The 11,422-nt window shown below is 41.2% G+C and overlaps 2 protein-coding genes across 2 annotated transcripts in view; both read left to right on the top strand.

Moving 5' to 3' along the window:
- LOC146375130 (uncharacterized) lies at positions 1-7,606 on the top strand. Its single transcript, XM_084949289.1, has 2 exons — positions 1-275; positions 3,239-7,606. Exons 1-2 carry the CDS (start codon positions 95-97, stop codon positions 4,237-4,239), a joined length of 1,182 nt encoding a protein of 393 aa, XP_084805415.1. The 5' UTR covers positions 1-94; the 3' UTR covers positions 4,240-7,606.
- A 2,302-nt stretch (positions 7,607-9,908) lies between these two features.
- Positions 9,909-11,422, top strand: part of LOC146375129 (equilibrative nucleoside transporter 1-like) — a 44,745-nt gene continuing 43,231 nt past the window's right edge. Inside the window, exon 1 of the mRNA XM_084949672.1 lies at positions 9,909-10,112. The gene's annotated coding sequence lies outside the window, so the exon portion shown is untranslated. The remainder of the gene's footprint in view (positions 10,113-11,422) is intronic.

The following is an 11,422-nucleotide window of genomic DNA, read 5'->3' as shown; positions in this document are numbered from 1 at the left end:
TTTGTTTACTTCTGCTTCCGTAGCTTCTAGCTAGCGCAACCCTCGCTGTCTTTTAAACCTCTTCCCGTGCTTCTAGAGTAACACGTATCCTAAAATGTCTTCACCGCTTCTTCTCAGGGCCTTCGTGACCGAGCGCCTGACAGCCGCCGCGGAGGAAATATTTCAGGTGTTTGAGAGGACGATAGCAAAATACGAGGAAGAAGCGAGCAGCTCCCAGCAGGAGATCGAGCGACTCAGAGGTCTGCTGCTGGAGTTCATGACAAACCAGAAAAGAGGTCTGTGGGGTCTTATTTTTTACTTATCTGCGGGTGTCCGACTAGACTGGAATTATTAACCTAAAATGTAACCTTGCAGAGGAAGTTTATTTTCTGCAACGTAATTTGTGAAGTGTGTTTAATTTTATTTAACACTTTAATTTGTGCTCCAGCAACTGACTGGAAGACAGTCTAAAACTCATATTATTTCTGATTTTCCTGAATGAGGAATTTTGAAATGTTGTGAAAAAATAATAGTTAAGCATTAAATATTTACTCAGTAGTAACTAAGGTATGGTTTGGGGCCACCTGATCCAGCACTAACTATAAACTTTATCAAAATGTCAAGTTTCTATTGTGATCTTAAAAGTAGAGAGGGTATCGGTCTCCTGAAGCCAAAGTGGGAGCTGGGTCCACAGCAGATGGTCCTGATAGTTGAAGGCCCAGCCTCCCATTCTACTTTTAAAAACTCTAGAAAGTGCAAGTAAGCCTGCAGTCTGAGAATAACGTGCACTGTTTGAATAATAAGGTACTATGAGGTGTTGTTGTGGTCACTGTGTTGGGGCCTGATTATTCAAGACCTCATACTCTCAAGTGAAAAAGTTGATTCACTGCACCCACATCATTCAGTAGGTTATGGAACCATTTTTAGCTGCAGTGACTTGAAATAATCGCTTTCTGTACAACTATACATCTCTCTCATCATTGTAGAGAAATTTTGTCCCACTGTCCAACATTGCTTCAGTTCATTGAGGTTTCTGGGCATTTGTTTACACACAGCTCTCTTAAGGTTCCACCACAGCATTTCAGTCAGATGAAGTCTGGACTTTGATTGCGCCACTGCAACATCTTGAATCTTTTCTTTTTCAGCCACTCTGGTGGAGATTTGCTGCTGTGCTTGGCAATGCGTTCTGTTACATGACCCATTTTCAGCCAAGCTTCAGCTGTCAAACAGATGGCCACACATTTGTCTCTAGGATACTTTAGGACAAAGAAGTGTTCGTTTGCAAGGTGCCCAGGACCTGTGGCTGCAAAACAAGCTTTAAATCATTACCCCTCCACCACCAACAGTCGGCATGACATTGTGTCAGAAGTCGTGGGGTTTGCTCTAAGCTCTGCTGAGGCTTTCTCCTATACAGGGAGTGCAGAATTATTAGGCAAGTTGTATTTTTGAGGAATAATTTTATTATTGAACAACAACCATGTTCTCAATGAACCCACAAAACTCATTAATATCAAAGCTGAATGTTTTTGGAAGTAGTTTTTAGTTTGTTTTTAGTTTTAGCTATTTTAGGGGGATATCTGTGTGTGCAGGTGACTATTACTGTGCATAATTATTAGGCAACTTAACAAAAAACAAATATATACCCATTTCAATGATTTATTTTTACCTATGAAACCAATATAACATCTCCACATTCACAAATATACATTTCTGACATTCAAAAACAAAACAAAAACAAATCAGCGACCAATATAGCCACCTTTCTTTGCAAGGACACTCAAAAGCCTGCCATCCATGGATTCTGTCAGTGTTTTGATCTGTTCACCATCAACATTGCGTGCAGCCGCAACCACAGCCTCCCAGACACTGTTCAGAGAGGTGTACTGTTTTCCCTCCTTGTAAATCTCACATTTGATGATGGACCACAGGTTCTCAATGGGGTTCAGATCAGGTGAACAAGGAGGCCATGTCATTAGTTTTTCTTCTTTTATACCCTTTCTTGCCAGCCACGCTGTGGAGTACTTGGACGCGTGTGATGGAGCATTGTCCTGCATGAAATTCATGTTTTTCTTGAAGGATGCAGACTTCTTCCTGTACCACTGCTTGAAGAAGGTGTCTTCCAGAAAGTGGCAGTAGGACTGGGAGTTGAGCTTGACTCCATCCTCAACCCGAAAAGGCCCCACAAGCTCATCTTTGATGATACCAGCCCAAACCAGTACTCCACCTCCACCTTGCTGGCGTCTGAGTCGGACTGGAGCTCTCTGCCCTTTACCAATCCAGCCACGGGCCCATCCATCTGGCCCATCAAGACTCACTCTCATTTCATCAGTCCATAAAACCTTAGAAAAATCAGTCTTGAGATATTTCTTGGCCCAGTCTTGACGTTTCAGCTTGTGTGTCTTGTTCAGTGGTGGTCGTCTTTCAGCCTTTCTTACCTTGGCCATGTCTCTGAGTATTGCACACCTTGTGCTTTTGGGCACTCCAGTGATGTTGCAGCTCTGAAATATGGCCAAACTGGTGGCAAGTGGCATCTTGGCAACTGCACGCTTGACTTTTCTCAGTTCATGGGCAGTTATTTTGCGCCTTGGTTTTTCCACACGCTTCTTGCGACCCTGTTGACTATTTTGAATGAAACGCTTGATTGTTCGATGATCACGCTTCAGAAGCTTTGCAACTTTGAGACTGCTGCATCCCTCTGCAAGATATCTCACTATTTTTGACTTTTCTGAGCCTGTCAAGTCCTTCTTTTGACCCATTTTGCCAAAGGAAAGGACGTTGCCTAATAATTATGCACACCTGATATACGGTGTTGATGTCATTAGACCACACCCCTTCTCATTACAGAGATGCACATCACCTAATATGCTTAATTGGTAGTAGGCTTTCGAGCCTATACAGCTTGGAGTAAGACAACATGCATGCAGAGGATGGTGTGGACAAAATACTCATTTGCCTAATAATTCTGCACTCCCTGTAGAGCCTGAGATGTAGCTCTTGGGTTTCTTTCAGCTTCAGGGGGTGAGTTGGGGTGAACGTCCACTCCTGGGAAGATTGTAGTATTGTGTTAACGCACACCTGAATGCTCCAGACCAGCAAACTGCTGATATCTGCTTTTTATCAGTAAATGATAAGCTTTTAATTCATTTGTATTTGATCATCTGAAAGCTTTTAAAGGACCTTTTGAGAGTAACAAACATGATTGTTAATCCTTGTTTATAGTAATAAAGTAGTAAAAGAAAGATTACATTTTCTTTTTCAGATGTTCTTCAGTTGTCTGTTTGTAAAGAGGAGTCACCGCCTGAGCAGGAGCCATGTGAGCGCACACCGAGCATCAGCGTCCACAAGGGCAATGCAGAGCCTCAACATATTAAAGAGGAAGACAGCGAACTCTGGGCTGGTCAGGAGCAAGATGAAAAACAGGCCGAAGAGTTTCATGATGCTGATGCCTCATATCCACCTCACTCTTCTGTTTGGGAGGAAAATGAGCTAGAGGACACGAAACCGTCTCTGCAGCCTGAAGTGCAAAACTGTGAACGTGATGAGGAGTTTCTGGAGGAGCAGGAAACCAGAACTGTGCAGTTCATTTTGCCTCTCACATTGACATCTTCTTCACAAACTCTAGCCCAAAGTGAAAGCGTCCAAGACGGAAGGGAAAGCGAAAGACCTGCTGCTAGTTTTTCATCAGAACAAACCCAGGCGCCCTTTAGCACTTTCAGAGAATCCACTGAGTTACCCCATTTTAACTCTGCTGCACCTGACTATCATTGCCATTTGTGCAATAAATCGTTTTCCTCCAGCCATCACCTGATAAATCATGCTTTCCACGTGCATTCAGCAGACGCAGGTGCCATCTGTGCCGTGTGTGGAAAGATGTTTGAATCCACCGAAAGCCTTAACTTGCACCTCAAATCGCACAAGGGCTCAAAATGTTGCCACATGTGCGGTAAGCAGTGCAACAGCACGACCGCACTGACCGAGCACATGGCGAGCCACGCCGGGGTGAAACTGCATCGTTGCCACGTGTGTGGGAAAGAGTGCAGCCGCAAAGGGGATTTAAAGATACATATGAGGATTCACACGGGCGAGAAGCCTTTCTGCTGCTCCTTTTGTTGCAAAAGTTTCACCCACAGCGGACACCTGAGGAAGCACATGAGAAGCCACACAGGCGAGAGGCCTCACCGCTGTGGTATCTGTGGCAGAGGGTTTCTACAGAGTGCACACTTGAAATATCACCTGGGGACTCACACTCAGAAATATTGACTCATTCATCCCCCTGGGCTCATATTTAATAATGAAAAATGTTCAACAGAGACGCCAAACTTTGCTGTAAAGAGCAAGAAGACCCATTATAAAGATGCTTAAAGCAAAATGTCAGTAACATTTAAAGTGGGTCTAATTCAATTATTTTTAGCTCCATGTTTTTGTTCTTGGGCATTGCATGATTCACAGTTCAAAATAATCCTTATTTATCCTATTCTGGGCCTCGGCGCAGCCCTCCAGTTCATCCACTGCCTGAAAAACATGTTTTTAGGTCCTCTGAGCAGCACCCTTGTAAAAACAAGTCTCTGCACTCAGCAGCAGGTTATTATTTTGAGAAATCGATTGAAGCATGAACTAAATTAACTTGAAATTTAATGCTGCATGTATAGAATCACCAGTTAAATCTCAAAACTAAATAAAGCACTTTAAAATGTCCGATGACTTCCCCTAAAATACATTTTTAAGGAAGGTTTTCCTCTGGAAGTTAACACTTTGTTGTTTTGTAGTTTCTCTTTAATAGCTGCTATCAGGTGACACTGTGATTAATCATCTGTATGTTCTGATGTATCTGATTCATTTTCTTTAATAAAAATCACATGTCACTGAAAGATGTGTTATAGAAAACCAAAGTGGAGCAGAAAATGAATTCTTAACTTGGGTTTTAAATAAAAGCGTTTGTTTATAACATCGTGACAAGATGCATGAAAAGTGCTAAAGAAAGCTGCAAACCTCTTTTAAATTTAAGCAGTGTAAACAGCTAAAAAGTAAAGTGAAGGAAAAGTATTTTAACAGTTTGATGAGCGCAGGCTCTGAGCTTCACACTATGTTTCTCTTTACTGTTGACATGACCTATGATCCCCACTTTGAGCACTAACATTGCCGATAATGTCCAGTTTGTAATGATTGCTTTTATACAACAGAATCTGAATGGTGTTAAATCATCAGTTTATTTTACTCAGAAAGAACAAACTGGGACACAGTGCACTTTTCCACTCTTATTTTTCAAGTAAGCAGATGTTCAGCTCGCCTGGTCATGCAAACTTAAAACACTGTCACACTTTCAGAGCCGTGTGCCGACCTCTTCATCAACCAAATCTCTTCTGCTCTGTGATTCATTAATTATAACCTTTATTATTAAAAGTAATTGTCCTACTAATCATCCCACTGACATTTTTTCATGTACGTACTTCCTGTGATCTTTGGGTACACCAAAAATAATTTACTGTTAAGAGCAATTATAATAGCCAAATAATATCCGTTCTCTTCCACTTATCCAATTCAGGGTCGTGGGGAGGCGGGAGCCTATCCCAGCACAAACACTGGGAGAACATGCAAACTCCAGTAAACATATATGACATGTTTGTGTGATAACCTATCAGGTTCCATCCTCCTAGAACTTGCCCATATTTAAGGGGTGTCCAGGAGGCCTTCTGGTTGGATACCCAAACAATGTGAAGACATCTCTATCTGTAAGGGAGAGCCTAGACATTCTTGACAATGAGCTCATGTCTGCATACATCAACAATTTAATTTTGATAAATAATGTTCTTCTGTGGTCTGCAAAGACCACAGTTGGTTACATTTCAACTAGTTCAAAGCAGTAGGTTCTTATTACAGATGAAAGTAGCTCAGTTTCAAGCATTCATTCATCACTACTGATTTATTTTTTTAGAAATGAAGATTTGCATACATGCAGAGTCATATTTTTCTGTGCTCAGCTGACATTCCCATCACTAAAAAAATAATAATAAGGGTTTGGTTATACTTGATTAGTGCGTTAGTGCGTACGCTGAGCTATATTTCTATGTAAAGATGGACCACGAGTGCTGAATTGGGTTTTTTTTCTACTAACGGAAGAAATTCAGAATCAGCTTAAAAGTTTAAAAAACATCTGCATAGCAAAGCTTTTCTTTTTTTTTGTTTCTGTTCCTCTGTTTCTTTTTCAGTTCTTCTTTTTTTGGTCTCAAAAGGACACTTTTCTTTACCAGCTAGATGTTTTACATTCATCACAAGTTTGTCACTAACTTCATACTGGGCGAGAGCTCTTGGGGAGTCTGTGTGATGCACAGCCAGCAGGCTCTGGTCACATGACCTCATGTACCTGCAGAGAATCTCTGGATGTAAAAGTTCACTGGTTGTTTCTCCATCCAGACATGTTTTTCCTTCATGCTGTAGATGAGTTCAAGAGTATCTGAATGTAACTCTGAAAGTGAACAATCTTCAGATGTCAGTTTGGAAATGGAACCTCCACAGTGTGCTGTAGTGGTGAATTATCATGGACTACTACAGTCTAATGAATAAGAGTGTTTATTTTCAAGATGATTGCTTCTCTCTAGAAGTGTGTTTGCTTACGGTGGGAAACTACATTGTCATTTTTACAGCACCATTCATTCAAATATGCAGCACAGAGGTCAACGTGACAAAACAACACAGTTTTAAAAACAGATTTTAAAAAGTAAAAGAAGAGCTGGAATTATCATCAATTATGTGGACAAGAGAAGCCAAAAGCAGGACACCAGAGATTGATGAAAAAACAAGCATTAATGCTGAAATAAGTCCAATAAAATAACAAAGTCCAGAACACAGTAAACAGAAATCAGAAGATAAATACAAGGACCCAGGGAATAGATCCAAAATCAGCCACATGGCAGCAACTCAATGCAATTAGACATGAAGATATAAGCAAAACAACCTACTGAAGTTAAAGCTGAGAAACAAAGTTGGTTTAAGTGGCCAAGGCGCCAGACTGGCTGAAACTGCTGATCTACTGTGATTTTCCCACACAACCACAAAATGCAAAAAATATCCAGTGAGCCATGAGTGTAGCTAGTACTCATGTACTCTCATTTTTCTAGGCTAACTAGTTTTACATCTACAAGAGAAGTTATCACTGATTAATTCAGGATGTGCACATACATAGTGCAAACTGACAAAATAATTCAGTTCAGTTACAAAGAAAAAGTCCTTTATTTTTTAGACTGAGTGATATATATGACCTCCAGTTTAAAACACAGAGAGTGTGCTGTGCAGTGTCTTGTGTGTGTTTTGATCGGTTAATAATGGAGTTTACCCTGAAACGTTTACCCACTTTACTTTTTGCATACCTCTGTCCAGCCTGAGAAGAAAATAAGTTACCACTAGGTGGTACTGCAAGAACCTTTATTTATCTATCCAACGTCTCAGTCGGTGTAAGAAAATATATTTTTCCACCTCCAGTAGTTGATTTTTGAACATTTTAATTGTTGTATTTAAGCTTGCCTCACAATCCTGCTTAATCGTGACATGTAGCACAACTTAGTCAACTAAATGAACTCTGTTCATGCATTGATTTCAAAACCTTTATTAAACTTGGTATTTACTCCTCAAATGTTTTTCTGTCATGGTTTATATTTTTTCTAGAGCTTTCATTTTTCAATTTTAATCACTCACTCTTGAGAACAGCAGCTGGAAAGCTACATTCGCCATCATCTATGACTTATTAAGGAACTCGTTAAGCCTTCTTTTAGGCCTTTCCCAAGAATCTCTTCCATGTGGCCTAAAAGTTTCACACAGAACAGCAGCACATTCAGGAATCTCAATGTTTGGGAAGCTGCTTCAGGCAATTCAGATTGAAAAAGCTAAAGAGCATAATCAGGCCCCAGTGACCCCAGAGCCTAAAACTAACTGCCCTAATCTGGTTATGCAACCACCCACAAAGACACGGGATCATCAGCAGACACCACTGGATCCTTGGACACTATTTCCCACATGTCTGTTCATGTCCAGCCCAAATGGGGACTCAGTGGCTCAAACCTCACCAGATAATTTGTTTACAGTTCCCTTATGTGGCTTGATGTGCTTCAATCACTACTTCATTATAGACCGTCTGAGCTACAGCAAGTAAGAGTGTATAGTCTCTATATAGCAGCAGTGTTTGATCCTAACTAAGGTTTTTTGATAAAATTCTCCCATACCTTGTTGAGAAAAAAAATCAGTCAAGTGGTTAATCTCCTGCGATTTAAATTATGTGAAACTTACGCAAGGGAATTGGAGGAATTTTCCTTATGTGGGTCAGGACGTGTCTCACAGTTGAGCTCATGAAAAGAAGGGTTATGCTTTTCTCAGTGTGTGTGTTTGTGTGTGTGTCTGCAGGGTATCTGAGAAGTAATATTGTGCACTGAGTATAGTAATAAGACATTGAATTGAGCTGGGATTCAGCCATGATCAGGAATTTTACAAACCCAGGGTTGCATAACAGGGTCAGTGAGTTACTCTCCATCCCGTCCAATGAAGGAAACACACAGGACGAACATTTGAGGGGAATCCAGTTGTGGATGTATATAGTATGTGCTCTCCCTCACACACGATCGCCCACTGTTAGGTTGGGTTTGGTGTGGAGGAGGACAGCAAACGTGTGAAATAAAACATGCATGCATAGTCACACTAATAAGTAGAGTGTTGGCAAATAGAAATAAGTTGCATCATGTTCACATATTTGTGAAAATGCACCGTGAATAGCACACCAGATATTTCTGTGAGTTCACTGAGTAAATATCTGAATACTGGTGGACCTTTCTGTTTTTGTTTTGCAGGTCTCATCTCGCTCCTGCTGCTGATGTTTTAAATGGCATAAACTCAAAGACAGTTTGTGGAAAAACCTTGAAACAGGCCACATGACACATTTACCCTTTTTTTTTTTTTTTTTACCTTCTTTTGCTAATCCCGCAATATATAAATCAGATGCTGGACCCTTTGAGATGAAAGGAGCTCCAAAGAAGAAAGAATAACTGATGATGATGCTGCAGCTGGGGGTAGAAGCTGTTTCCTCACATGTCCCAGCTCTCTGCACAGAGCTGGATCAAGCAAAGCCTCGTTTGTCATCTGTTACCTTATTTATAACAAACCAGCAACATGAATAAAAAATGGAATTCGGGGTTACAAAATAAACCATCTGTGCTGTAAAGCATCCACAGAAGGCGCGCACATTTCTTATCCAACATTAAGTGAGAAAAAAACCCAACCATAAATATGATTTCCTTCTAATTTATTGGTGAGATTCAGAATATACCATCACTAATTCAAGCAAACATTTCTCAAATTACACCCTCCTTTCTCGATCACCAAGTTAATCCCCGAAAGGGAAATCTTATCTCTGCGCCGGAATTCGCTCATAAATATCAGGTTTAAGCTATTTTTTGAAAAAAATATTTACTTAAAACATTTCTCACTTCTTACAGATTCGCAACATCTACTCTGTAACAATAAATACATCTCCGTGTTTTTAATGAAAATAATGCCATATGGGTTGCATTTTCTTATCAGCACTCCCCGATGAAAAAGTCACGAAATGTTCATCCAGAACATGCCTGCGAAATATTCACTGATAGTGTATCTAATTTGTTTCCAAGTCTTTACAACGATTTGAGCCATGTTTAGTTTTAAACACAGACAGCTGCAGTATATGTAGAAGATATACATGGGACCTGGGAGGATGCATACAATTAATAGTGCATAAATTAACAGTGTGAGACAGACTGTGGTGCCAAAATGCATGGACGAATACTTAGATATAGGTAACTGTCCTCTCTCTCCCTCTCTGACCCAGTATCAAGCTCTGGTTGTAGTTTTAAAAGGATTATAATCTGGTGGCTTATTTGTAAAAACCCTGGCCCGCTATTTGACGAAATCTAGACCAGTCACAGAAATCCCTTTCGCCTGCCACCCCCACTCTGCAGTCAGTAGCCCATCTATGTGTGCCAGCTGCACGAACACCGAGGGTCTAATTTCGTGGCTGAATGAGACGAGAGAAAACAGACGAATGAACGCGTCACCGCTGTTCCCCACAAAGCTCCGCGCTGCTCGAATGTGAGGTTATCGCAGGCTGGTTGCATCAGGTAAGTCTGTGTTCCTGTCTGTTTGGGACGAGCTGGTGAAACTCCAGCAGAACCGGTGACAAGGTCAAATGCTGCGCATGGTGCTGAAAGTGCGCCAGATGACGCGTGACTGAGGGCAGAGAGCTGTACTCGAATTTTGATGTGAGACGGAATAGCTGTGGAAAAGTCCACACGAACCCCGCGTTTTTGTTGTGATAGCTGCAGAGGAAGTTGAAAGATGACTCGTTTGGACTCAACGTTGCTGCAGGCCAGAGGTTGAGACTTGTGCACGGTTTGAGTTGAGGCGCCACAGCAGGTGGCAGTGTGAGAATGGAGATCCCTCCTTTCAAATACTCACACACACACTCTATGCAGCAGGAGATAACATGAAAGAGCTCCGAGAATAGACCCCACTGATCTAAAAACACTACTGCATCATGTGAACATTTAGCACTGTGTTTTCAGTGCTCACACACCATTTCAGACTCCCCTCTCTCCCTGTCCTCTGTGTGCTTGCTATAATGTTGGTGGAGTGTGTTGCACCTTTAAAGCTTCTTGCATATCAGCGCTCCTGTGGCTTTGAGAAAGCTGCTCTTCTCTCAGTGATAAGATGGTCTGTTGGTTTTCTCCTGCAGTGAACACAGCTGTGCATGTAAAGAGGAGCAGGTTACATCCTCACTGGAGCTGATGTTCTCAGTTCGAAAACAGTCATCAAAAATGTAGTTGATCATTAAAAGAATTGATTTGTTCTCAGTCTTATCTCACTGAAACTGAAAATATTTGGATTTGAACTTGACAAAAGATAAAGGCAAGATGACCGCAGAGCTTTGTGAACTCATGCCGCTCCTAATGTTCAGTTATTTTATAGACTTGCCAATTAAAGGAGAACTACATTTCCTATATGCTGATTATTAAAAACCCCAAACCATACAAAACCATAAACATCACTAAAACATCATCGGGTGTCAGCTGTTCCTGCTCCTCCTCCTTCGGACGTTTAAAAACATTACCGGTTTCCATAATGTAGCCATGCATTCGGAGATGCAGCTGACCTATAAGAATATAGCGGCCAAGATTCAACAAGTCTGGTTGCAACTGTAAGCGTGTTTTGTTCTGCTCATTTGTAGAAATAAAGAACAGAGTTTTAGGCTGACATTTGAAATGTAATGGAGTTTAGGGAGTGGTACTTTAAGCAGTGAACCCGATCACTGGATCCAGACCTCCTCGTCCCTCCTGTAGTTTTTCCCACTTGCACTGATTTGATAAAACAATTCTGGGGGAAACTGGGAGGGGATGTCAATCAAATTTCAGGGGAAAAAGAAACCACCCCC

This window comes from Perissodus microlepis, chromosome 13, assembly GCF_051167445.1.
Source record: "Perissodus microlepis isolate ML-2025 ecotype Zambia chromosome 13, ASM5116744v1, whole genome shotgun sequence".
Taxonomy (NCBI): domain Eukaryota; kingdom Metazoa; phylum Chordata; class Actinopteri; order Cichliformes; family Cichlidae; genus Perissodus; species Perissodus microlepis.
Note: the sequence above shows the minus strand (reverse complement) of the source record. Positions and strands in the feature narration are given on the sequence as shown.